This window comes from Budorcas taxicolor, chromosome 22 (genome assembly GCF_023091745.1).
Source record: "Budorcas taxicolor isolate Tak-1 chromosome 22, Takin1.1, whole genome shotgun sequence".
Lineage (NCBI taxonomy): Eukaryota > Metazoa > Chordata > Mammalia > Artiodactyla > Bovidae > Budorcas > Budorcas taxicolor.
This window is the reverse complement of record NC_068931.1, coordinates 33,656,743-33,683,653: the sequence shown is the minus strand read 5'-3', so window position 1 is coordinate 33,683,653 and position 26,911 is coordinate 33,656,743. Positions and strand designations below refer to the sequence as shown.

Sequence of the window (26,911 nt, the reverse complement as noted above, 5' to 3'; positions counted from 1 at the left end):
GAAGAGTGTACATTCAGGACATCCAGGTGGTTTTAAGAACTTCAAGAAATAAGAAACAAAGAGGACTCTGACACATGTTTACTTTATTATCCCTGGATCATTGAGAAACCTATGCCCCCAACGCTGACTTCCAAGTCAGTTCTTCAGGGCAGTGTTCTGGGAGCATTAACATCATCCTTGGGCTCTATTCAGCACTCCTTAATGCAGCAGGAGATTCTGAGTATATTTTAAATGTGCTATTATGATAAAATAGTTACTCGGTTTGCACATGGAGTCTCATGAACACGTCTGTTAGAAGAAGGATACCCCCTCACCCCCAGCCTCAGATTGAGCGGGAGACCAGGAGGAAGGCCGATTCCGCAGGCAGGGCGGTGGCTGATTTGGTGCATGTGGCTCCAGGGCGTCGATTTGTGTTGCTGGATCCATGACAACCAAGGATGCTGATGCTCCCCACTCTTGGGAGGATGGTGCCTGGGAGTGTGGGGGCTTGGGTGGCCCTGGAGTGAGGTGGGCTGCCTGGGTTGTCACAGGTTCCTTTGCCCCGTGGAGCCTTATTTTTTCCCCTCAAATCAGCCTAATGATGCCCAGCCCTTGGGGGCAGGGAAAGAATAAATGAGCTAAGATTTGGAAGTGTTAATAAGCACAGGGCTGGAAGAATGGTAGCTGTAATAAACAAAAATGATTTTTTCTACTTAACTACTAACTTCTGCTTTTTATGATTTTCTTTGTGTACTACGTCAGTTTTCAGGTATTTTCTTTTTTATTATTTTGGCCGTACCTGGAGGCATGCAGGATCCTGACCAGGGATCAAACCCGCATTCCCTGCAGCAGAAGCACAGAGTCCTAACCACTGGACCACCAGGGAATTTCCCATTTGCTGTTTTCAAATGAAGCTTCTGTTTCTTGAACTTTGCATCAGGTGTTACCAGAGAAGCGGAATCTGAAGCTCCTGAAGAGCCAGAACATCAATGTGAACTGGTACATGTACTGTCCCGAGGGCTCCGTGATTTTGCTCTCCACCACAGTGCTTGGAAATGTGCTGCAGCCCTTCTACTTCCGGGTAAGGGTCAGCCTCCCTTTAAAAAAGTCCTCTGATCTTGTTCCTCTAACAGCCTAACTGATCCTGTAACTTTCAAAGGGGCAAGTTCCTCCAACAAGAGGCTCGCTCCTTCTGACCACTAGAGGGCACCCCATACCATCCCATCTCCATCAAGAATGGGTCCTAAGCCTGGAACCCTGAAAAGGAGGGGAAGACTCGGTGCATGTGTATCCTCAGTGCTGTGATGTGGGGAGGGCTGGAACATCAGAAGGGCTTAATAAGCTTCTGCAAAAACTTTTTTCTCCCCCAAACAGGCTGGCACCATGTCGAAGCTGCCCAAGTTTGAGACTGAATTACCAGCTGCCCCAAAGTCAACTAAACTGAGCCTCTCGGAGAGAGACATTGCCATGGCGACAATGTATGTCTGTCCTTTGGGAGACTTCCTCCTCATAACTGTTTTCAGTGCTGTCATGATAGGAGGTGGTTGTAAGCACACCAGGGCTGCCCTGGCTCCTGTAGCCTCGGAACACAAGAGAAGGACCCCCCTTCTCCACTTCCGGGTCTTCTGAATGTGGAAAGCTCCTCATCTTCCAGACATTCTTTTCTGATTTGATTGACTTTGTGATCTTAGAGAAGTTTTTTTCACCACATTAGTCTGATAAAATGAGACCATTGAGCTACTTTCTCAGTTTCAGAAATTTTTTTTAGTTCTGAGTTATCAAAGCTTATGTTACATAAACTATATCATACTTGTTCTAAAGAAAAACATAGTTTACATTTTTTATTTAACAGATGTAGACCTAAATTATTTGTGTAGAAGGTTTATTTTCATTTGGAAATGTAGATAGCTCAATTTAAAAACTTTATTATGAAAATATCAAACAAAAATAAAACTGATTCAGAGAATCTCCTATATATCCAAATTCAGCAAATATTAACACTTTGCTTCTAAATTACTTCTGATTCTTCTATGGCCTAAAACTGGTTTCCAAATGGCAAAATATGTTTAGCACTTAGAGTGCTTTTTTTTTCTTTTTAAAGAAATCTGAGGCATGATGGTATAGAAAAAGATAAAATGAGAAGTCTTTGCAAAAGGAGACCCTTCCCTCTGTCTCCTCCTTGTCCCTGAGGCAGGCCCCAGCACAGTGTGAACTCCTGGAACAAAAACCTGCCTACAGGAACTGGTCACAGCAACACTTATCAGATGAGGCTTAAAAATGCTAAGTGATTATCCTTTCCTGTGATTAAGGAATGTATTCATTTTACAAAACTGGGAAATCACAGAAAGTGAGAAGAAAAATGGACTTGGCATATTACCCTGGGCTTCCCAGGTGGCGCTAGTGGTAAAGAATCCCTCTGCCAATGCGGGAGACTCAGGTTCAATCCCTGGGTTGGAAGATCCCCTGGAGGAAGAAATGACAACCCAGTCTACTATTCTTGTCTGGGAAATCCCATGGACAAAGGAAGCTGGTGAGCTACAGTCCATGGGGTCACAAAGAGTCTGACATGAATGAGCACATGAGCACAGACAGCATATTACTCAAGGACGACTATTAACAACCTGTACTTCTTTCCAGTAGTTTTGGACATGCTGCATAAGTTTGTAGGTTTTTTTTTTTTAAAATACTGTGATCAAGTTCTATTTAGTTTTGCATCCCCCCTTTTATTCACTTAGTTTTCTTTTCTTTAAGGTAACTGCACTTTCTTTGTAAATGTTTCTGTTGGCTGCAGAATATCTCATGCAGAATATCTGATGAAGTGGGTATCTTGTAATTCACTTACCTATGGCCTTATAACTCAGCATTTAGAATGGGAGGATGTCAGATGACCAGTGTGACTTATGTCTCCTTGTTCTCTGATCAGATACGGCCAGCTGTACGTTCTCTTCCTGAGGCATCATTCGCAGGCCTCCAACAGTGCTGGAGCAGAGGTGGTCCTGTATCACCTCCCACAGTATGCTTAATGCTGTCTTCCCTCTTCTCCAGTTCTAAAATACGAACCACAGCTTGTTGATCTATTTTGTGAACTTTCTCTTGTCTTACAGAGAAGGTGCCTGTAAAAAGATGCACATATTGAAGTTAAACCGGACGGGGAAGTTTGCCCTAAATGTGGTGGACAACCTGGTCGTGGTTCATCATCAGGACACAGAAGTATGAGCGTAGGGGCATGTCCTGCTCCAAAGAGCTGTGAAAATGACAAAACATTCTGAAAAAGACTAGAATGTGCTCTTTATACTCAAAATCCTGGTCTTCCAGGTAGAAATGGGTTTGGTCTTCTAGATGGTTTAGGAAAACCCTACCAGTTGATTAGGAGAATTAAATACTGTTTCAGAAAATAACACACATGAGATCGAACTTGGGAATAGTCATTTGGTTGAGCCACCTGAGCCAGAAACTCCTGCCGAGCCACTGTGTTGCGCTAGCACCTGAGCCCCTTTGTGAGTGTAAATGATGGTGGTTTTGAGGCCTTGTGGCTCTGGAGAAAGAACTAGAATGCCTGTCAGCTGGGTGTCCGGTGGGAGACAAGCCACTTCCCTCCTGGAGGCTGGTGACACCTGCGTTGTTAACTAATGAAGATGTTGCAAGTTGAAGTGAAAAGGCTGTGTTCCCATCACTGGAGCCCTTCAGAGGCAGCGAGTCATAGACGTGGGGATCCATGTGAGAGCTGGCGGAGAGCTGTGATGTCGCAGCAGAGTCCTCCTCAGATAGGCACCAGCATGCAGGGGTCGATCGCAGACACGAGGCTCCTTCAGCGGGTCTGAACAGAAGACATGAGGTCCTGAGAGGGCGGGTGGAGCTGCGGTCTGTTGGGCTGATACCACGCGGTTGTCTTTCTGCCCGCCAGACATCGGTTATATTTGATATCAAGCTGAGGGGGGAATTCGACGGCTCTGTTATTCTGCATCACCCGGTGCTCCCAGCTCGATCCATCCAGCCCTATCAGATCCCCGCAGCAGGTACGAGGGAGTGGCCGTGTGTGGGTGGAAGGGGGAGCAGGTCCAGGGCTTCCCACATCTGTTCACTTTCCCAGGGCTGCTTCTGTCTGTTTTTTCTAACGTCACTACTGAATCTTCGGCTTCCCTGGTGGCTCAGATAATAAAGAATCTGCCTGCAACGCAGGAGATGCGAATTCAGTCTCTGGATTGGGAACATCCCCTGGAGAAGAAAATGGCACCCACTCCAGTATTCTTGCCTGGAGAGTTCCATGGACAGAGGAGCCTGGCGGGCGACAGACAGTCTTTGGGGTCTCAGAGTCGGTCACGACTGAGCGACTAACACTACTGAGTCTATAAGTTACATTGTATTCTCATGAAAAACGTTTTATAAGTGACATGAATCTCCCTTTGAAGAAAACAGAATGATTCTTTTCTCTGAGCTTTACAATGGAGCATTGTGATTACCCACTGAAGCTCAAAGAGTTTTTAATGTTGAGTAAGATGTTGACATTTCTGTTTGTCCCTGCTCGGTAACCGTGCGGTTAAGTTTGGCTATTTATGGCTGTTATTTATCCTGGGATCACTTCTCCTTATTGTTCTTAAGTTCTGTGTGACTGTGATGACAATGACTGTTGTCTTCCCTTGACTGGTGGTCATGGGAAGTGTTAAGGCTGTAGTTGTGAGGTTATTCTGAACCCATCCTCCGACTGGAAGAGGTGGCAGTGAGAAGTCAGAGGAGAGAGAAGGTCAGGATGTCAGAAAAGGGGAAAAGCCATTTCATTCCTTTTGCTTTTCCTCAGTGTGACTGACTTCAGGGGAGAACTCAAACCACATTCTTTTTCAAGGAGATGGGAGTCTGGAGCAGGTTGGTTGTAGTTGCCACGTATAAACCAGAGTCACAAGTGCACATGTGGAACTCCAGGAGGAGCGTTTTCTTAAAGGAACCCTTGTCACATAGCTTTGGGTTGGCCTAAGCCACTGACAGGACGTCTGAGTACCTGTCACGAGAAGAATCAGGTCAGGCTCTCGCTGACAGTTTAGCCAGAGCGCTGCCTCGCGCCTGCACGCTGGGACTTGCAGGATCAGCCAGCTGAGCAGAGTTTGAGAACAAGCTACAGTTGACCCTTGAACAGTGAGGGTTAATCTGCATAAAACTGATGGTCAGCCCTCCATACCCATCGGTCTGCATGGGCAGACTCAGCCACCCACAGGCTGTGCAGTCCTGTGGTTTCTTTTGTTGAGAAATACCTCTGTGTAAGTGGGCCCGTGGAGTTCACACCCGCCTTGAGGGTCGGCTGTAGTTCTCACATCTGATTAGGTCTCAGCCTTCTCTGTTCTTTCCAGCTTCTTCCTTTTCCCAGGGTAGTTGAAACATGTCAGCACTTAGAGTAGATGGTGTCAGATGAATGGCTGGTATCTGCGACTGCTTACTCAGCATGAAAATAAATGCTGGTAATTGGAGCAAGAACAACTCTAAACATTCCAGGCCCGTCCTCTAATGGGGTGGGGCGGGGGGTGGGGGCGGGTTGGAGTCTGTGCAAAATTAGCATCTTTTCTAACCAGCTGATTAAAACCTATATTCCAATCTGAAATCACCTAGGTGACTTTTTCAGTTGTTTCTTGCGCACGTGTGTAAAACAGCAAGACAGCGCTGTGAAAGAAACTTCAACCTCTTCCGCTTCTTTCAAGACTTCTTCCTTTAAGACTTCTTCATGGGTTGTTCTCGACTTCCCTCTTCCTCCTGATCGGTGTTATCAGTGGGACATGCCAACTCACTTCCTCCTTACTTAACTGCAGTGGAATGAAGACGCACTGAAGCCTTTAGGAAGTATTAAGTGTTGTACTGGTAGCACTTTCTGTTGGGTTACTTAGCCCTTACACACGTGTCTTCTGTGTTTGTAGGTCCAGCTCCTGTGACCAGCCAGTCCCCCGTCCCATGTAAACTCTGTATCTTTTCCAAAGGCCTTGGCCGTGCCGGGGAGGGAAGCTGTCACTTCTCCTTACACAGGGGTCTAAGGGTGGTCCAAGACCCCGGGTCTGGTGAATCGCATCATGGAAATCACCCGTGGGGTTTCCCTCTCATCGAGGGCCGGGCCTCCATGGGGGCCTCAGTGAGGGGTGGGAAGGATGCTCATGGGACCTGGGTTGCCTCCTGTCGTCCTCTCCTGGGGTAGTGTTTCCTATAACGTGTGGATTCTTCATCGTGGATCGTCTTCCAGCCCGACATCATCATCAGCGTGAGTCAAGGTGGGTCTGGGGTGCGGGTGGGGTTGTCCTGTTAGAAAGACGAGCTTGTGGAGGGTCTCCTGTCTGTCTCGAGGGTACCAGCTCGGTGCCGGCCCTGGGGAGAAAGGGCTGACTCGGACATTTGCAGTGAAGCCTTTAATTCTCTCCCAGAGCCCCATTGAGAAGGACTGTGCCCACTGCCCAGCAGTGAGGCTGTTGGGAGGTTCGAGGACAGGGGTTGCCCAGGGCTGGGAGGATGGTGGGTTCCAGGGCTCCTTTGGGAGCTTCAGGAATTGCCTTTGTCTAACGAGTCAGAGCAGCAGAGGAGCCCAGGACCAGAGTCTGTGCCTGGGCTGCCACCTGCTCTCCCATCAGTGCTGAAGGGGAGGAGGTGCCTATATTCAGTGGATGCTCCGGGAGTGTGCAGGGAAGGTTCCTCTGTGAGGAATCGGCCAACATGCAGAGGTCGTTGGCTGCAGCCCCACTATGGTGTGGGTGTCCTGAGTGTTGCAGCCTGTGCTGTGTTGTGAGCACAGCCCCTGGCTCAGCTTTATAGCATCACCTCCCCCGCCACCCCCGGACCCTGGCCGCCGGGAAGGTGGAGGCAAGCAGCTCTGGGGCCACTGCTCTGGTTTGCAGCCAGGGTTCAGTGTGTCGCCTCTCCACATGTTACCTCTGGAACCTCCAGGTGAAACTGCAGCCCATAGTGAACCTCTTGCCGGATAAAGGCAGGCTCATGGACTTCCTCCTGCAGAGGAAGGAGTGCAAGATGGTCATCCTGTCTGTGTGCTCACAGAGTGAGTAGGGGTGGGGCGGCTTCAGCTTCTCTGTTTGATTCCTGACATGGCCTGCACGCCCACCGTGAGGTGGGCCACACTCTTCTCCTGTCTGCAGCCTGTGGGCTCAGTGACGGGGGCATCATTTAACCCCCTGGAAAGGCTGCTTGGTATAAAAGTGATTTATTCCTGCAAGACATTTCTTGGGTAGGAGAGACTAAAAAACAGACCTAAACCTGGGCACACAGAGGGTAGAGGCTGCCCTCCCCAGCTGGAAAAGAAACGTTTTTCTGAGTCCAAGTCACTCACAACGTGGTGTCTGTTAATACTCTGAGACTCTCCTGATGCCCTCTGTTAGTATCCGGCAAGGGCTGGTGACCGCCCTCAGGGCCCCCAGCCCCTAAACTGTGTCATGTATCCTGGTGACCCTCGGAGATGTGTCCTTTCTCTCCTAGCATGTCGGCTGACCGCTGTGAACCTTGATTCTTTCCAGTGTTGACAGAGTCAGACAGAGCGACGTTGTCCGTGATAGCCACCATCTTTGACAAACTCAACCAGGAGTATAAGAAGTACCCGGACACTGAGCAGTTACACAATCGTAAGTTGTATGTACACCTTACATACAAGGTGGGACACTCCACGCCACCCCACCCTGGGTATATTTTCAACGTAATTATAAGCAAGATTCTCATAGATTGATAACACTGAGGTTTGCCGTGTGCCAGAGAGCATGGTGGATGTTTACAGGGAGCGTAAACTTAAAGAGTCCCCGTGTCCCCTGAGCTCAGAGGCTGGCTGTCACTTAATGGCTTCCTCTTCATTTGTTGTTTTTAATCTCTGTTGGTCTTACACATGTGTAGATCCTTGGTCTCCCTTTATGTAACAGATGAGAAAATCAGTCTCAGTTTGCATTATTTTATGTCTTTCTGCCAAGCCAGAGTCTAGACTTTGGTGAATTAGTATGTAAATCATTTTGCCACATCTTTCTTTCATTTTAGGATGGAAAAGCTATAAAAATAAGACTTATCTTGTCATTCAGTCAAGCTCCTTTTAGGATCCTGATGATTCAGTATTAGCACTGCACTTTTCCTGGAGTAGGTTCAGGTGTTTGTTGGACTTCCCTGGTGGTCCAGTGGTGAAGACTCCATGCTCCCAGCACTTCCACTGCTTGGGGCATGGTGTGGGACCAGTTGGGGAACTGGTCTGGGGACTTAAGATCTCGCATGCCCCTGCGGCCAAAAAACAAACAAACAAAAATGTTGAGTGTCTGTTGTGAAGGGTCGGCTTCTCAGGGTCTCTATACTGTTTCATAAGTGTGTCTTCTGAAGCTAGAAGAAAGTTCAGGATAAGTGGAATGGATTATTTGCCTTCATGAAGCTGAGTAGTCCGAAGGCTAAAAATGGCAGTAGTTTTATTTTTTATTTTTTAAAATTTTACTTTATTTTACTTTATACTACTATATTGGTTTTGCCATACATCAACATGAATCCACCATGGGTATACATGAGTTCCCAATCCTGAACCCTCCTCCCACCTCCCTCCCCATATCATCTCTCTGGGTCATCCCAGTGCACCAGCCCCAAGCATCCTGTATCCTGCATTGAAACCAGACTGGAGATTTGTTTCTTACATGACATTATACATGTTTCAATGCCATTCTCCCAAATCATCCCACCCCCTCCCTCTCCCACAGAGTCCAAAAGTCTGTTCTATACATCTGTGTCTCTTTTGCTGTCTCGCATACAGGGTTATCGTTACCATCTTTCTAAATTCCATATATATGTGTTAGTATACTGTATTGGTGTTTTTCTGTCTGGCTTACTTCCCTCTGTATAATCAGCTCCAGTTTCATCCACCTCATTAGAACTGATTCAAATGTATTCTTTTTAATGGCTGAGCAATACTCCATTGTGTATATGTACCACAGCTTTCTTATCCATTCATCTGCTGATGGACATCTAGGTTGCTTCCATGTCCTGGCTATTATAAACAGTGCTGCAATGAACATTGGGGTACACGTGTCTCTTTCAATTCTGGTTTCCTCAGTGTATATGCCCAGCAGTGGGATTGCTGGGTAATAAGGCAGTTCTATTTCCAGTTTTTTAAGAAATCTCCACAATGTTCTCCATAGTGGCTGTACTAGTTTGCATTCCCACCAACAGTATAAGAGGGTTCCCTTTTCTCCTCACCCTCTCCAGCATTTATTGCTTGTAGACTTCTGGATCACAGCCATTCTGACTGGTGTGAAGTGGTACCTCATTGTGGTCTTGATTTGCATTTCTCTGATAATGAGTGATGTTGAGCATCTTTTCATGTGTTTGTTAGCCATCTGTATGTCTTCTTTGGAGAAATGTCTATTTAGTTCTTTGGCCCATTTTTTGACTGGGTAGTTTATTTTTCTGGAATTGAGCTGTAGGAGTTGGTTGTATATTTTTGAGATTAGTTGTTTGCCAGTTGCTTCATTTGCTATTATTTTCTCCCATTCCAAAGGCTATCTTTTCACCTTGCTTTTAGTTTCCTTTGTTGTGCAGAAGCCTTTAATTTTAATTAGGTCCCATTTGTTTATTTTTGCTTTTATTTCCAGTATTCTGGAAGGTGGGTCATAGAGGATCCTGCTGTGATTTATGTCGGAGAGTGTTTTGCCTATGTTCTCCTCTAGGAGTTTTATAGTTTCTGGTCTTACGTTTAGATCTTTAATCCATTTTGAGTTTATTTTTGTGTATGGTGTTAGAAAGTGTTCTGGTTTCATTCTTTTACAAGTGGTTGACCAGTTTTCCCAGCACCACTTGTTAAAGAGATTGTCTTTAATCCATTGTATATTCTTGCCTCCTTGGTCGAAGATAAGGTGCCCATAGGTGTGTGGATTTATCTCTAGTCTTTCTATTTTGTTCCATTGATCTGTATTTCTGTCTTTGTGCCAGTACCATACTGTCTTGATGACTGTGGCTTTGTAGTAGAGCCTGAAGTCAGGCAGGTTGATTCCTCCAGTTCCATTCTTCTTTCTCAAGATTGCTTTGGCTATTCGAGGTTTTTTGTATTTCCATACAAATTGTGAAATTATTTGTTCTAGCTCTGTGAAAAATACTGTTGGTAGCTTGATAGGGATTGCATTGTATCTGTAGATTGCTTTGGATAATATACTCGTCTTCACTATATTGATTCTTCTGATCCATGAACATGGTATATTTCTCCATCTATTAGTGTCCTGTTTGATTTCTTTCACCAGTGTTTTATAGTTTTCTATATATAGGTCTTTTGTTTCTTTAGGCAGATATATTCCTAAGTATTTTATTCTTTTCATTGCAATGGTGAATGGAATTGTTTCTTTAATTTCTTTTTCTACTTTCTCATTATTAGCATATAAGAATGCAAGGGATTTCTGTGTGTTGATTTTATATCCTGCAACTTTACTATATTCATTGATTAGCTCTAGTAGTTTTCTGGTGGAGTCTTTAGGGTTTTCTATGTAGAGGATCATGTCATCTGCAAACAGCGAGAGTTTTACTTCTTATTTTCCAATTTGGATTCCTATTATTTATTTTTCTGCTCTGATTGCTGTGGCCAAAACTTCCAGAACTATGTTGAATAGTAGTGGTGAAAGTGGACACCCTTGTCTTGTTCCTGACTTGAGGGGAAATGCTTTCAATTTTTCACCATTGAGGATAATGTTTGCTGTGGGTTTGTCATATATAGCTTTTATTATGTTGAGGTATGTCCCTTCTATTCCTGCTTTCTGGAGAGTTTTTATCATAAATGGATGTTGAATTTTGTCAAAGGCTTTCTCTGCATCTATTGAGATAATCGTATGGCTTTCATTTTTCAATTTGTTAATGTGGTGTATTAGGTTGATTGATTTGCAGATATTGAAGAATCCTTGCATCCCTGGGATAAAGCCCACTTGGTCATGATGTATGATCTTTTGAATGTGTTGTTGGATTCTGATTGCTAGAATTTTGTTAAGGCTTTTTGCATCTATGTTCATCAGTGATATTGGCCTGTAGTTTTCTCTTTTTGTGGCATCTTTGTTAGGTTTTGGTATTAGGGTGATGGTGGCCTTATAGAATGAGTTTGGAAGTTTCCCTTCCTCTGCAATTTTCTGGAAGAGTTTGAGTAGGATAGGTGTTAGTTCTCTAAATTTTTGGTAGAATTCAGCTGTGAATCCGTCTGGACCTGGGCTTTTGTTTGCTGGAAGATTTCTGATTAGAGTTTCACTTTCCGTGCTTGTGATGGGTCTGTTAAGATTTTCTATTTCTTCCCGGTTCAGTTTTGGAAAGTTGTGCTTTTCTAAGAATTTGTCCATTTCTTCCACGTTGTCCATTTTATTGGCATATAATTGCTGAGAGTAGTCTCTTATGATCCTTTGTATTTCTGTGTTGTCTGTTGTGATCTCTCCATTTTCATTTCTAATTTTATTGATTTGATTTTTCTCCCTTTGTTTTTTGATGAGTCTGGCTAATGGTTTGTCAATTTTATTTATCCTCTCAAAGAACCAGCTTTTGGCTTTGTTGATTTTTGCTATGGTCTCTTTTGTTTCTTTTGCATTTATTTCTGCCCTGATTTTTAAGATTTCTTTCTTTCTACTAACCCTGGGGTTCCTCATTTCTTCCTTTTCTAGTTTCTTTCGGTGTAGAGTTAGGTTATTTATTTGACCTTTTTCTTGTTTCTTGAGGTATGCGTGTATTGCTATGAACTTTCCCCTTAGCACTGCTTTTATAGTGTCCCACAGGTATTGGGTTGTTGTGCTTTCATTTTCATTCGTTTCTATGCATATTTTGATTTCTTTTTTGATGTCTTCTGTGATTTGTTGGTTACTCAGGAGCGTGTTGTTCAGCCTCCGCATGTTGGAATTTTTAAATTTTTTCTCCTGTAATTGAGATCAACTCTTACTGCATTATGGTCGGAAAAGATGCTTGGAATGATTTCCATTTTTTTTGATTTTACTAATGCTAGGATGTGATCTATCCTGAAGAAGGTTCCGTGAGCACGTGAGAAAAAGGTGAAATTCATTGTTTTGGGGTGAAATGTCCTATAGATATCAATTAGGTCTAACTGGGCTATTGTATCATTTAAAGTTTGTGTTTCCTTGTTAATTTTCTGTTTAGTTGATCTATCCATAGGTGTGAGTGGGGTATTAAAGTCTCCCACTATTATTGTGTTATTGTTCATTTCCCCTTTCATACTTGTTAGCAGTTGTCGTACATATTGCAGTGCTCCTATGTTGGGTGCATATATATTTATAATTGTTATATCTTCATCTTGCATTGATCCTTTGATCATTATGTAGTGTCCTTCCTTGTCTCTTTTCACAGCCTTTGTTTTAAAGTCTATTTTATCTGATATGAGTATTGCTACTCCTGCTTTCTTTTGGTCTCTATTTGCGTGGAATATCTTTTTCCAGCCTTTCACTTTCAGTCTGTATGTGTCCCTTGTTTTGAGGTGGGTCTCTTGTAGACAACATATATAGGGGTCTTGTTTTTGTATCCATTCAGCCAGTCTTTGTCTTTTGGTTGGGGCATTCAACCCATTTACATTTAAGGTAATTATTGATGAGGATGATCCCATTGCCATTTACTTTATTGTTTTGGGTTTGGGTTTATACACCCTTTTTGTGTTTCCTGTCTAGAGAATACCCTTTAGCATTTGTTGGAGAGCTGGTTTGGTGGTGCTGAGTTCTGTCAGCTTTTGCTTGTCTGTAAAGCTTTTGATTTCTCCTTCATATTTGAATGAGATCCTTGCTGGGTACAGTAATCTGGGCTGTAGGTTATTTTCTTTCATCACTTTCAGTATGTCTTGCCATTCGCTCCTGGCCTAAAGAGTTTCTATTGAAGATCAGCTGTTATCCTTATGGGAATCCCCTTGTGTGTTATTTGTTGTTTTTCCCTTGCTGCTTTTGATATTTGTTGTGTTTGATCTTTGTTAATTTGATTAATATGTGTCTTGGGGTGTTTCACCTTGGGTTTATCCTGTTTGGGACTCTCTGGGTTTCTTGGACTTGGGTGATTATTTCCTTCCCCATTTTAGGAAAGTTTTCAACTATTATCTCAAGGATTTTCTCATGGTCTTTCTTTTTGTCTTCTTCTGTGACTCCTATGATTCAAATGTTGGAGCATTTCATATTGTCCTGGAGGTCTCTGAGATTGTCCTCATTTCTTTTAATTCATTTTTGTTTTTTCCTCTCTGATTCATTTATTTCTACCATTCTATCTTCTATGTCACTAATCCTATCTTCTGCCTCCGTTATTCTACTATTTGTTGCCTCCAGAGTGTTTCTGATCTCATTTATTGCATTATTCATTATATATTGACTCTTTTTTATTTCTTCTAGGTCCTTGTTAAACCTTTCTTGCATCTTCTCAATCCTTGTCTCCAGGCTATTTATCTGTGATTTCATTTTGTTTTTAAGATTTTGGATCATTTTCACTATCATTATTTGGAATTCTCTATCAGGTAGATTCCCTATCTCCTTCTCTTTTGTTTGGTTTGGTGGGCATTTATCCTGTTCCTTTACCTGCTGGATATTCCTCTGTCTCTTCATCTTGTTTATATTGCTGCGTTTGGGGTGGCCTTTCTGAATTCTGGCAGTTTGTGGAGTTCTCTTTATTATGGAGTTTCCTTGCTGTGGATGGGGTTGTATCAGTGGCTTGTTAAGGCTTCTTGGTTAGGGAAGCTTGTGTCAGTGTTCTGGTGGGTGGAGCTGGATTTCTTCTCTCTGGAGTGCAATGAAGTGTCCAGTAATGTGTTATGAGGTGTCAGTGGTTTTGGAGTAACTTTGAGCTGCCTGTGTATTGAAGCTCAGGGCTGTGTTCCTGTGTTGCTGGAGAATTTGCGTGGTATGTCTTGCTCTGGAACTTGTTGGCCCTTGGGTGGTGCTTGGTTTCAGTGTAGGTATGGAGGTGTCTGATGGGTTTCTATCGATTAATGTTCCCTGGAGTCAGGAGTTGTCTGATGTTCTCAGGAATTGGACTTAAGCCTCCTGCTTTTGGTTTTAAGTTTTATTTTTACAGTAGTCTCAAAACTTCTCATTCTATACCACACTGTTGATAAAACATCTAGGTTAAAGATGACAAGTTTCTCCACATTGAGGGACACCCAGAGAGGTTCACAGAGCTACATGGAGATGAGAAGAGGGAGGGGGGAGTTAGAGGTGACCCGAATGCGATGAGGTGGAATCAAAAGAAGAGAGAGGAAGCTAGCCAGTAATCACTTCCTTTTGTGCGCTCCACAGTCTGGACCACTCAGAGATGTTCACGGAGTTATACAAAGAGGACAGGGAGGAAGTAGCAGAGGTGGCCAGGAGGATAAAAGAGGGGAATGAAAAGGAGAGAGACAGATCCAGCCAGTAATCAGTTTCCTAAGTGTTCTCCACCATCTGGAACACACAGAGATTCACAGAGTTGGGTAGAGAAGAGAAGGGGGAGGGAGGAGACAGAGGCGACATGGTGGAGATAAAGGAGAGTCCAAAGGAGGAGACAGAGCAGTCAAGCCAGTAATCTCACTCTCATGTAAAAATGGGTACTGAAGATTGGTATTTTGAAGGTACGAAGTTGATAACAAATACCAAAAAGCAAAGATTAAAAATCTAGAGTAGAGGTTGGATTTTCAAAAATACAATATTTAAGAAAAGAAGGAAAAAAGTCACAAGAATTATTGAAAAAAAAAAATGCAGTTTGCTTTAAAAATAGGGTCTTTTTTTTAAGTAATCATAGGTTATAAAAATGAAAATTAAAGGAGAAATAGAGGACTTAAAAATTAAAAACTGTTTAAAAAAAAGAATAAGAAGAAAAAACAACCAAAAAAAAAAAAAAAAGAACGATCGTAAAAATAGTAAAGATACATCTAGGACTTTTTCTGGTGTTGTTGCAGGCAGAGTGGGGTCAGTTCATTTTCGGGTAGTTCCTTGGTCCGGCTTATATTTCTCAAGATCTATAGGCCTCTTCCTATGTAGTCAGTACTAACGACAGGGTTTTAATGTATTGCACCTGTCACTTCCAAGGCAGTTCCCTCTGTTTTCGCTTCTTCTGTTTGCTGGTCTCTTCAGTGTCCAATTTCCGCCCTGTCACAAGGGGGGTGGTGGTGGACACTTTTTTTAGGCTCACTTGTTCAGTTGCGCTGTGGGGAGGGAGGGACGCTGCAAACAAATAACACTGGCGTGTGCTCACAGTGTCTCAGCCACACTGGGCCTGCTCCTGCTGGTGGTGCACACAGCTCCAGCTCTAGGTTGCTCTGACGGGAACCATCTGAGACCGGCCCTGGGCTGCACGCACCTCCCAGGTCTAAGCCACTCAGGCTTAGGCACTTGGGTAGTCCTCAGAGGCGCAGACTCAGTTGGGCCTGCGTTTTGTGCCCTTCCCAGGTCTGAGTAGCTCAGGCGTTTGGTGAGCGTGGTCGCTGTGACTTATCGCCTCTCCCGTCACTGCTGCTCAGTTTTCTGATGTGTACAACTGGCGCCCCTTCTCATGCAGATGAGGACTGTCCAGAACCCCAAGAAGTCTTAGTTAGCAAAGAAGCCTGTTTGCAGTCTGGTAGATAATGTCTCTCTGGGGCTGCTATTGCTCCCTTCCGGCCCTTCTGGCTCTGGCTGCCTGTCACCGGAGGGGGATGGTCTGCAGCTGGCTAATTCTGTTCCGTCCTTTGTTCTGTGCGCTGTCCTGGTGGAGTCTTACATTAGAGCTTTTTGCGTGGTACCTATCCCACAGTCTGGTTTGCTAGCCCAAGTTAGTTCACTCTGGTTACACTCGGGGCATTCGGCCCAATCCTTAAAATGCAACAGAGCCTGTGCCTCCCTGCCCAGCCCCTGCTTGCTAGTGGCGGATGCAGGCATCTTGCTGCTTCTCCCCTGGGGGAGTTACCGTTGGGCTCGTAATCTGTGGGTTTTAATTATTTATTTATCCTCCCTGTTATGTTGCCCTCTGTGTTTCCAAGGCTCGCCACAGACTCGGCAGTGTTTCCTGGTGTTTGGAAACTTCTTTTTAAGCCTCCCTTCCCAGGACGGAGCTCCCTCCCTCTTTTGTCTCTGTCTTTTGTATTTTTTCCTACCTGTTTTCCAGACAACAAGCTGCTTTTCTGGGTGCCTAATGTCCTCTGCCGGCATTCAGCAGTTGTATTGTGGAAATTACTCAGCGTTGAAATGTTCTTTTGATGAATTTGTGGGGGAGAAAGTGGTCTCCCCGTCCTATTCCTTCGCCATCTTAGGACCACCCCTGGCAGTGGTTTTAAACAATAACAACCCCCCAGAACCCCTTCCCTTTAGCTTCTCAGGGATAACAGGGCTGAGGCGCAGTGCGCAGCCTTGTGTGGCCCTGTCCTCAGACCCAAGCCCTTCTGGAGTGGTCCTGTTCTTGGCGCTGGTGTTCCGGGCCGAGGCAGCAGCAGGTCTGATCTCGGAGGGCAGTCTCTGTGAGCCCCGATGCTGCAGTGCTCCGACTTTGTAAACCTGTGGGAGTCAAGAGTGTGGTCCACCAACACCACCACTGGAGCATGTCGGGCTTCTGCCAATGCAGGTTCACAGGTGCCCCCTCGCAGAGTCAGTATTATAAAGTGAGGTGAAGTCGCCAAGATCTCACAGGGCTTTCTTGCTCAGTGATATTTGGGGAGCGTTGCTTACTATTCAAAAAGCTACTGAGGGAATTCTCTGGCAACCCAGTGGTTAGAACTCTGTGTTCTCAGCACCGAGGACCCGGGTTGTGTCTGGTCTAAGATCCCACAAGCCTTACTGCTCAGCCAAAAAAAAAAAAATTCTCTTGATACTCATTGTAAGATATTTTTCACCCAGTGTAGGATCTGGGCTTCATAAAACAAAGAAAAAGTAGCCGTTTTAATTAGACAACAAATGCCAGATTGTTTGCAATTAACAACATTAGGGAGTTATTTTAAGAGCTTAAAAAAATAATTCTCAATAAAACTACGTCTTAGGCTTTTTAGTTCCATCCAAAACACATCCATGTGTTTACAGGATTATCAGCTCTGCCCTGCTAAACATCTTCTCCAGCTCTACTGCAGTTTGTCTATGTGCTACACTCTGCTCATGCCCAGGCTCACAGCATCTAGGAATTTGGTCTTTTTGGATTGACTGCAAACATGCCGTTATCCAGAAGACGACTGAGATCCTGTCTGTGGTTTGTGTGCAGGCCATGGAGGCGGGGCAGAGCCGGAGTGGCCCGCTGCTCAGGAGGCCGGTGCGCACCCAGGCCGTGGTCGACCACTCGGACATGTACACCCATGTTCTGTCGGTGTTCACGGAGAAGAAGGTAGGGGAGGCTCGCCAGCCCCCTTTGGGCTTAGGATTCCCAAGGCAGTGATCATACTTGAAGGGAATTGAGGAAAAAGAACTCAGGATGTGATCAGAGTAACCGAGCTCTCTTGCAGTGAGGACTGAATGAATGCTCATCGTTTGGCCCCTAATACTCAAGCTTAAATATGATCATAGACCTGGGAGAGTCTGGAGGGTGGCTTAGCGGTAAAGAACCCGCCTGCCAGTGCAGGAGATGTCAGAGATGTGAGTTTGATCCCTGGGTCAGGAAGATCCCCTGGAGGAGGGCATGGCAACCCACTCCAGTATTCTTGGCTGGAGAATCCCATGGACAGGGATGCCTGTGGACTACCATCCATGGGGTCACACAGAGTTGGACATGACTGAAGTGACCAAGTCCAGCACAGCACAGCCTAGTGGAACCCCAGAAGCCAGGAGGCAGATGAACAAGGAGTCACGTGTGTGTCTAACCATTCTCCTCTGTGCAGGAGACGCCGCACAAATTCGTGATCGCTGTGCTCATGGAGTACATCCGCTCCCTAAACCAGTTTCAGATCACAGTACAGGTACCTCTGTGGGCCCACGTCCCAGGGACAGGGAATCATTAGAGTAAAAGCAGCATCACTGTGTCAACTGAGGTGGCTGTCAATATCCCACAAGGGTCTCCACACCTGGCTCAGAGTGAGTCACCCCCTCCCAGGACTCCGTGTTCTTCAGTGGGATGATCAGTGTCAGATGAGGGTTGGCTTCTTTCACCTGCACATAGACCCCCTCCTCTTAGTGATGGGAGCTTCACGTAGAGCAGCCACGGGCCTCGGCACACGGCGTCTCTGGTCTGTAGCTGAGTGGCATGCCTGTCTGTGCCTCAGCATTACCTACACGAGCTGGTCATCAGGACACTCGTCCAGCACAGCCTCTTCTCCACGCTGCACCAGCTCCTGCAGTACCATGTCCTCAGCGACTCCAAGCCTTTGGTGAGTGCTGGCTGGTGGGACTTCCCTGGGGATCCAGTGGCTAAGACTCCACGTTCCTAATGCAGGGGGCCCAGGTTCGATTCCTGGTGGAGTAACCAGACCCTGCTTGCCACAAGGAAGAGCTGGCATGTTGTAACCTGGCATAGCCAAATAAAAACAAGTATAAAAAATACTTTGATCTTCCAACATATGATGAATCCAATCTGAACGTGTGTGTCTTTCAGGCTTGTCTGCTGCTTTCCCTAGAAAGTTTTTATCCTCCTGCCCATCAGCTGTCTCTGGATATGCTGAAGGTAACTGATACAGCCAAGTTTCAAACCACACAGAAGGCTGTTCCTACTGCTTGCACTGACCCAGCTTTCCACCTTATTTCTAGCGACTTTCCACAGCAAATGATGAAATAGTAGAAGTTCTCCTTTCCAAACACCAAGTGTTAGCTGCCTTAAGGTTCATCCGGGGCATTGGTGGCCATGATAACATCTCTGCGTGGAAGTTTCTAGATGCTGCAAAGCAGAGTGAAGACCACATGCTTTTCTACACGATATTCCAGTTTTTTCAACAGCGCAACCAGCGTCTGCGAGGGAACCCTAGTTTCACACCAGGTGAGAATACAGCTGCAAGGAAGATGTGGGGCAGCCACATTCAGTACCAGATCACTGGTGGCTGGGGTGGGGCAAGAAGGCTTTTGGTTTGGGGAACTCTTGGGTTAATTCTTACAGAAGAAAATTCTGTACCAGCCTGCATAAGCCTTAGACTGTTCACTGTAGTGAGAGTGGATTCAGGGTGCTGATGGAGTTGGGGTTCTGCTCTAGAACTTGCCCGGAGTGATGGGGTGGAGACAGTGTCATCTGGGCACAGCTGTCTGACATCTGGGCCTGGAACGGCCCTTTCTGAAGAATCAGGAACAAGACCGGAAATGGCTGTAGAGGGTTGTCAATGGCCTGAGGCTTGTTAATGGTTCATTTTTAGGCAGGATGCATTGGCCAATCACTCTAATCTGCAAAGTTATGAAATCTAAAGCACCCTTTTCCTCAGGATGGGGGAAGCTGTGACTCCTTCAGGGCTTCCATTGTTTACAGATCTCCCCGCTTCTCTACCATCTCTCAGGGCAGACAGCGGGGTTGCTGGGGGTTGTCAAGGCACCAGCCAGTCCTGTGATGGCATGAGCTGTGTGAACAGAAAGGATGACTCAGAAGCTTAGGAAAACAAAGTATTTTATGAGAGAAAAATAAGTTAAAACCCAGTATCTACACCTAGGAGCCGCAAAGCATTCCCTTGTTTTCCTGCTTTTGTGCCTCGTCTTAACGGATTAAATCTGCATTTTCCTTTACAGGAAAACACTGTGAAGAACATGTCGCTTTTTTCAAACAAGTTTTCGGAGACCAAGCTCTAATGAGGCCTACAACGTTCTGAGGTCACTTGCTAGTTTGTTATATATATATATATATATATAAAATGTGTACAAAGTTAATTTATTGCATTAATAAAGCTCTTTAACCTATAAAATGTTGTAATAAAGTATGTATCTACCACATCCTCAAATGTTACTAAAAATAAGGTGTAGAACTTGTGTGATGGCTTACTCCTGAAAAAGGAGAAACATTGCATTGATTGGCCTTTAGGAAGTGTCAGTGAGCAGATCGCAGGCTCCCTAGCGCCCCCTTCTGGCTGCCCGAGAACCAGGCCTCATTCCTGGGGAACCGAAAGGTGCTCCAGCGCCCTGGGGCTGCCTTCAGGTTCAGTAATACTGCCTCCAGTCAGAGTCTGCATTCCTGAGTTTAAAAGCACTCCAGCCAAAGCGGCTGCTGTTAAGTAGCCTGATGCTTGCTCACGTCCAGGGTTCAACCGAGCCTTGACGACGCGGTTGCTGTCCAGGGGTAAACCAACCGACCCGCAGACACAGTCTCAAGTCCGTGAGGGGGCAGCTGGAAGTTGAGGAGCTGTTCTCGCTCGGTACCTCTGTATCGCTGCTGCGTGGTCAAACTTTTGGCTTTATTTATTGACGGGCCTGTGAGGGATAAAATAACTTATGAATCATCTCGAGAAAAGGAGATGGTTTCAGAACTTCCTGTCCCCCAGAGATTTAAGAGGGGGAAAAAACCCTCGTTTTCTAAATCACAAAGCTATAAATCAAGCAAATTAGTACTGTTCTGTCAACCACGGGTCACTTATAGAAGCTGAGGTTGCCACAGAGGTAAAACATGCTCCTAAGGAGAACTCCAGATTAGAGACAAACCGCAGGGCAGCGTGTGCTTTAAAGTGAATGGAAATGAAGGCTGCTCCAGGGCACCGCGGGCTGTGGCCAAGCTCAGGTCCTTCTTCTCAGTGGGGAGGAGCCCTGGGCCTCTCACATGCAAGCTCACTCCCAGTGCTGACCACGTCAGGCCCCGGTTTTCTAATGCAGTGGTTTAGCCATGAAGCCTCAGGATCAGAGTTTTTCTCTTAGAATAAATATTTATCAAATGACCACTGGTATAAGTACGTTCAAATACTTCAAAAGAAAGCTTCAAGGTACCCAACCTTCTATCAGGCTTCCTCCATCCCACCAGGTTAAAAACAAAAAGCTCTTACCTATGTAACTGAGTAAGACAGGGAGGAATATTAGTCCATGAGTGGCTCCCAGTAAGACCATAGCTAAATACATCCTGAAGTAAAATATCTGGAAAATTTGAGATTTGGCAAAGGCCAACACGATAATGCCTCCAAATTTCGTTAGTGTGATTCCACTGAATACCTAAGAGAAGAGAGATGGGCTCAGAAACCACTTGTATCAACCGGCCATAATTGAACACTTCCTCTTAAAGAGATTTCTTAAACACCAAGGTCCAAAGTAATGGGGGACTGAACCCCAGCTTTCAAAGTTACTGATAAACAGCATTTGGCTCTGCCTAAATTGTTTATTTGCTGCTTATGAATCTGAAAAAAAAAGGTGTAATAAGGATAAAAGCTGTATATTTTGCATATACCCCATAGCAAGGCTATCAGCACCATTTTTCCAAGAGCATTAGTTTTAAATTAAGGTATGTACATTATATTTTTAGGCAATGCCATTGCACACTTCTCATTGTTCATCTGTAACAGAATTTTCTATGGTGGGAAAGGAACTGGTTCACAGTCCAGCCCCGTATCCTGCTTCAGCCTGAGAAGATTCTGCCAACCTGACCCACAAACCACACTGGGCTCCAAGTGTGGCAGCTCGCCTGCTTTTCAACACACATGGCTGGGCCTGGGCTTTCAATGGCTCTCACATCAAACCTGTTTTCCTGCTTCAGCCAGACTGTGCAAAGGAGTCACCAAAGGGAACAGTCCTAAAGAATTCCAGGCTACAGCTCTATGCGAGATACAGCTCTATTCAAGTTTCCTGAACTGCCTGAAAACTCGTAATCCTGAGGTACTGCCGCTAAGTCAGAGATAACAAATTCTGTTTTCAGAATTTTGAATGGTGAAGTTCTTTCTCCTGAGAAACTCTCAGTTGCCCGACTGGGCCCTTTACGGTGAAGTCGCTGCCCGGGTGGCCCACTTGGCGGTACTTACAGAGCTGCCCATGTGGGAGAGCGCCTCCTCTGCCCGCTCCACGCGGCTGCCCTTCGTGCTCACCGTGAAAGCCCTCGTGATGTGGCTACAGAACTCCACGGAGATGCCGCAGCTCTGAAATAAAGTGTTCCCGTGAGGGCTGCTCTGCTCCGGTTAAAGGTGGTAAAGGCAGCTACCCCCTTCCCGGGATCTGTGGTTACCAGGGTACCCTGGGGGGCGTCAAGGAGCACCGAGCAGAGCCCCTTCTACTTGTAAGACAAAGCCCCCGTGGCACCCATATCAGCTGTCCCGGGAAGCCCGTGCAATCTCCAGATTCCTCCAGCAGATCGGCCTTCTCTGGGTGAAGCGGCTGAAACCTCTCAAGATCCTCGCAGCCCCCACCCAGGCAGCACGCTGTCATCTCTTTAGCAGGGGCTCCTCACTGCCACTCCCCCTGAAGCATGTTCTTCTATCTGAAGGGCACATGCACTGGGTCTAGCTTCTGTTCATACTTCTGTTCATACTCAAATACGCATATATTTAACACTTAAAAAGCAACTGGCAACTAATGAGACGCAAAAAGTCCTGGTCAGAAAATTCCATCCAGAAGGGGCAATTTTTCCAAGTGGAAATGGAATATCTTGCTGTCATCAGGCTACATACTTCAACAACTCACCCTCCAGAATAATACAGGCAGAATACTTCAGCCAGACCGTGAGGTCACACTGTCATCGTTACGTGACCATGTCCAACTGCCCATGTGCACCAAAAGCAAGAGCTGACCTTGACCTTTCACCCCAAGAAACAAAGCACATCGGTGGCACGGGAGTGAGGGCTGAGCGCTCCCCCAGGACTCACCATGACCAGGTTGACCAGAGAAACCGCATTCAGGCTGATGCCCCACAGCCACATGACGCCGAACATGTTGACGAGGATCATGGCGATGGTGGCGCACATGATGCCCGCGGCCCACAGCTCACAGCCCAGGAGGCCCACGGCCACCAGGAAGATGGCGCCCAGGGACACGCCGAGGTTGAAGACGGTGTCGTCAATCATGGTCAGGTACTGCTCGTAGAAGACGTAGAACACGCTGGGAGGGGGAGAGGGGTCTGTTACTGCTCGTTCTCTCTCCGGGAAGCCTTACCCCTCATCCTGCCGCCACTGCGAAATGAAGCTACCCTGAGAGGCAGGCCTCACAGGAAACCTCCCTGGTTTTGTAAGACTCGCCTTTGGCAGTTCAGCTGGACCTCTGACCACGGACGCCCAAAGCAGGGCCTCGCAGACGTGTATCTTATATCAAGTTTTTGCTCACGTGCCCAATCCATTCTGCTTTGTGCTGTGAGTGTTCAGTCACGTCTCTGTGACCCCCTGGATTGGAGGCCACCAGGCTCCTCTGTCCATGGGATCTTCTTGGCAAGAATACTGGAGTGGGCTGCCATGCCCTCCTCCACGGAACCTTCCTGACCCAGGGATCGAACCTGTGTCTCCTGCATCTTCTGTGCTGCAGGCGGCTTCTGTGCCTGCAGAGCCGTCAGGGAAGCCCCTGCTCTGCTTTGCAGGCATCATCTATAAAGAATGTTTCATGGTACTTTGGGAAAACAAGCCTTGGTCTATCTGGAGGATTACCCCCAGTCAAACAAGGTCTGTACAGGACCTGAGGAGATAATGCCATTTTGGCAAAGTTAACCAGCTCCTCCTAGAGGTCAGGACACCCACTCTGAGAGCTCCTTTCACAGGACAACAAGCTGGCCCTCTGTCAGGAAAAGGTCAAGGTTTCCTGAACTGAGACCCCGGGGGTTGGTGGGGAAATCACTTGTTTCTCCTACTTTAATTGTCAAAATTCAGTATTTCGTAAAATATTTTCTTAATTTCTTTTGGCCACACCCCTCTGGCATGTGGAATCTTAGTTCCCTGACCTGGAATCAAACACATGCCCCCTGCAATGGAATTGTGAAGTTAACCACTGGAGTGCCAAAGAAGTCCCAATATTTTCTTTATAATGAAAAAAAAACAAACGAAAGCAAGAAACCTCCACAAAGGCGCCATCTCCAGTAATCTGCATCAGGAGCCCTGCCTTGCTGGGCCCTCTCTGTAGGGCCACTTCCCAGGCGCCCCCACCCCCAGCGCCCGCTGCTGTTCTGCAGGGTGAGCTCCACAACCTGGCTCTCCTTGCCCAGACGCCATATCCAGCGATAGGTTTCCCCCAAGCTCAGGATGGAGCCAGGGTCAGAAGGAAAGCCAAGTGTCAGCACCATACTCCCCCACCCCCGCCAACCTCAGCAAGGAAGCCCCGGCGCGTGGGGCCGCTCCCCAGGACACCCTCGTGTACACTTTACCTGTATGGGAACACCCGGTGATCACCCCCTTGCTGGTTCATGGTCCTGGTGATGTTGTTGGCGATGAGGCGGGCCTTCTCCATGGCATCGATGAAGTCAGCCGAGGTCTGCAGCACCGTGTGGTAGGTCATGAAATATGTGGCTCCCACGCTCGTGCCGTTGTCCAGGATGTTGACGGCCGCGCTGTAGGCAGCATGTCCCCTGCGACAAGACAGCGGTGTCAGAGGCCACACCTCGTGCCACATCTGCAGGATCTGGGCATCCAAGCTTAGTGGGGTCACCTGACCCTGGGCTCAGGGGTCAGATCAGCTGTCAATTTCAGGGACAGGGAAGCCCTTGAAAAGGAAAGAGGAAGGTCTAGCTTATGCTTTCCCACACTTTGCTGCTTTGGTTTCTTTGCACGCAGCTGCTCGTTTCTGTAGCTGGCTCTACTCTGCCATCCAATGTGTTTTTTTACAGAGTGTGTGCCCAACCATGCTGTGTAACAGGAGGCAGGAAGGGACAGGTGCCCTGGAGTCAGGTGGCCCTGAGATCACCCTCAGTCCTGAATGACTAAATTTCGGCTGCAGTGTCATCTGCAAATGGGTGCACCACCATCTCCTCACAGGGCTGTAAATAAATGAAGTAGTGTCAGTGAGGTGCCAGGCACGATTCGGGGTCAAAGGCAGCTCCCTGTGAGTGGTGGCTGCTGCCTTCCAAAGAGCTGCATTCACTCTGACTTGTCTATGCAGGCTGAGTGTTCAGTCTGCAGGGAGATCAAGATGCAAGGTTCATTCCAACTTTGTTTTGGGGGATAGTTCTCCCACAGTACCTAGCCTAGGTCCCAAAACGCAGACATGACACATGACTGATGGAACTTGGGTCATATTATGTAATCTTAACGAAAACCAGGGATGTCCAGCATTTACCATTATAATGTAAATATAACCCTCACCTTCTATCTGAATCCCCCCAACTCCAGACCTCAGTTGTCTCTGCTTTTTTGGGGGCCAGAGACCTTGTTTCCATGGGAACTGGCTGGCTGGCTGGATGGGGAAGTGGGGCAGCCCAAGAGCTCATGTACAGACACGCTGGCAAGAAGCACAGAGGGGAAAGGAAAACCTAGACCTTTACCCCAGGCAACATCACCAGGACAGATCTGCGGTCTTATAATTCCCACACACAACTGGACAGACGCTTTCACGTCCTGAAATGCCCGCATCCCTCTTCACACTCCAACCTGCTGGAAGCCTGCACAGGACTCCAAGTCCTCTGTGCCGCCAGGAGGGCCAGGACACAGAGGGGAGCCTGGGACCAAATGCTCAGACCAGTCAGAATCAGCTGAGAATGAGAAAGGAGGAATTTTCTTCAAAGGTGGTTTGGTTTCTCTGCTTTCAGAGAAGGGTGGGCACAGGGTGGCACATGGCAGAAAAGAGGCCCTTCCCACCCACCATGCCCACCCAGCCCCTCCCTGACCCCCACACCATCCCAGCGCACATGACATGGGACTCGGGCATGCAGCTGAACGGCTCAGCCTCCCTTACCCTTTGCCACACTTGGGGTTCGGGTTGTCGGAGAGGAACATGGGCAGGAACCTCATGAAGTCTGCGCCCTGAGGTCTCTGCTTGCCCTCCGGAGTCAGTGGCCGGCAGCGGACACAGGCAGGGTCAACCACTGTGCAAACGGGTGGAGAAGCCCAAAAAGGGCGGGTGTCCAGATTAAAACATTTAAAAATAATAATAAAGAAATGGCGGGAGTTTCCTCTCCTTAGATCCTAAAGCTTCAAACAAGTGATCTTTGCAGTCTAATGAAGTGGAAGTCCCATTTTCCCCTAATATAGGCTGTACAAATTTCCCTCCCCAAAGCAGGTTGCCTGCTTTAAGGACAACCTCAGTATGTTATCACCAGAGCACATGGCTTCCATGTTTTTATGAAGAAAATTCTAGGACAACCTCAACACTCTTATAAAACCATAGGGCAACAGTGACAAACAAAAGAAAGCAGGCCCATGACAAGCTACAGCCAGAGAACAATCAAGAGAGGCCGTTGGTGTCACTGGGAAAAGATAAGAAGCCTGAAAACCAGAGTCCCCTGACCTGGTTCAGCCTGCAGCCCCATGGGGGGCAGGAGACGGGACAACTGGGCATCTCCAGAGTAGACCACGGAGGAAGGGGACACGGACAGGGGGCTGAGACCCGGCAATGGCCAATAAAAACAGGTGGAAGTGGAGGTGACATGCAAATGACTTTTACACAATAAATTCAAAATTTTTCAGAAAGGAGGGAAAGATCTAGAAGGGTCAAGTACCCGACGCATTGCAGAACTGCTCCGTGCTGTTGTAGATGCGACAGCAAGATGATTGAGGCTTGACCCAGTCAAAGTAATCATCAATCCAGGACGACGGGGCAAAGCCTATCCGGGTGCTAGAGAACAGGAGAGAAAGGGTTACGGATACCCCCACGAGGAGGAAGTCTTCAGTTTCAGTCCCTTTTCTTGAAATTCAGAACTTCCTTTTCTAGACCTTCTCATTCTACCCAGTCAGAAGACAAACCACATAAGTACTTAATGGGAAAGGCTTTCTTATATAAGGTGGGCTTGCTATATTTAAAATGAACAACTAACAAAGATCTATTGTATGGCACATGGAACCCTGCTCAATGTTATGCGGCAGCCTGGATGGGAGGGGGTTTTGGAGGGGAATGGATACCTGTACATGTATGGCTGAGTCCCTTCACTGCTCTCCTGAAACCATCACAACATTGTTAACTGACTATCTCCCAATACAAAATGTTTTTGGTGTTAAAAAATTAAAAACTGAGTTAAAAAATAAATAAAATGGTTGTTGCTTAAACCAAAAAAAAAAAAATAATATGAGGCAGTCTAA

General features: G+C 46.5%; 2 protein-coding genes across 2 annotated transcripts in view; one reads left to right on the top strand and one right to left on the bottom strand.

Annotated features, from left to right (window-relative positions):
• The window catches only part of LOC128067366 (regulator of MON1-CCZ1 complex-like), a 31,111-nt gene extending 11,499 nt beyond the window's left edge, over window positions 1-19,612 (top strand). Inside the window, exons 3-14 of the mRNA XM_052660375.1 lie at window positions 920-1,060; window positions 1,354-1,457; window positions 2,903-2,992; window positions 3,084-3,189; window positions 3,884-3,995; window positions 7,470-7,574; window positions 16,286-16,372; window positions 17,009-17,223; window positions 17,714-17,791; window positions 18,095-18,199; window positions 18,576-18,801; window positions 19,533-19,612. Coding sequence (XP_052516335.1) covers window positions 920-1,060; window positions 1,354-1,457; window positions 2,903-2,992; window positions 3,084-3,189; window positions 3,884-3,995; window positions 7,470-7,574; window positions 16,286-16,372; window positions 17,009-17,223; window positions 17,714-17,791; window positions 18,095-18,199; window positions 18,576-18,801; window positions 19,533-19,612 — 1,449 coding nt within the window. The remainder of the gene's footprint in view (window positions 1-919; window positions 1,061-1,353; window positions 1,458-2,902; window positions 2,993-3,083; window positions 3,190-3,883; window positions 3,996-7,469; window positions 7,575-16,285; window positions 16,373-17,008; window positions 17,224-17,713; window positions 17,792-18,094; window positions 18,200-18,575; window positions 18,802-19,532) is intronic.
• Window positions 19,333-26,911, bottom strand: part of LOC128067388 (NPC intracellular cholesterol transporter 1) — a 43,948-nt gene continuing 36,369 nt past the window's right edge. The window contains exons 19-25 of the mRNA XM_052660397.1: window positions 26,335-26,450; window positions 25,572-25,701; window positions 24,049-24,249; window positions 22,571-22,802; window positions 21,734-21,847; window positions 20,771-20,933; window positions 19,333-20,207 (exon numbers count right to left, since the gene is read on the bottom strand). Of these exons, the coding sequence (XP_052516357.1) occupies window positions 20,041-20,207; window positions 20,771-20,933; window positions 21,734-21,847; window positions 22,571-22,802; window positions 24,049-24,249; window positions 25,572-25,701; window positions 26,335-26,450 (1,123 nt within the window). The 3' untranslated portion in view covers window positions 19,333-20,040. The remainder of the gene's footprint in view (window positions 20,208-20,770; window positions 20,934-21,733; window positions 21,848-22,570; window positions 22,803-24,048; window positions 24,250-25,571; window positions 25,702-26,334; window positions 26,451-26,911) is intronic.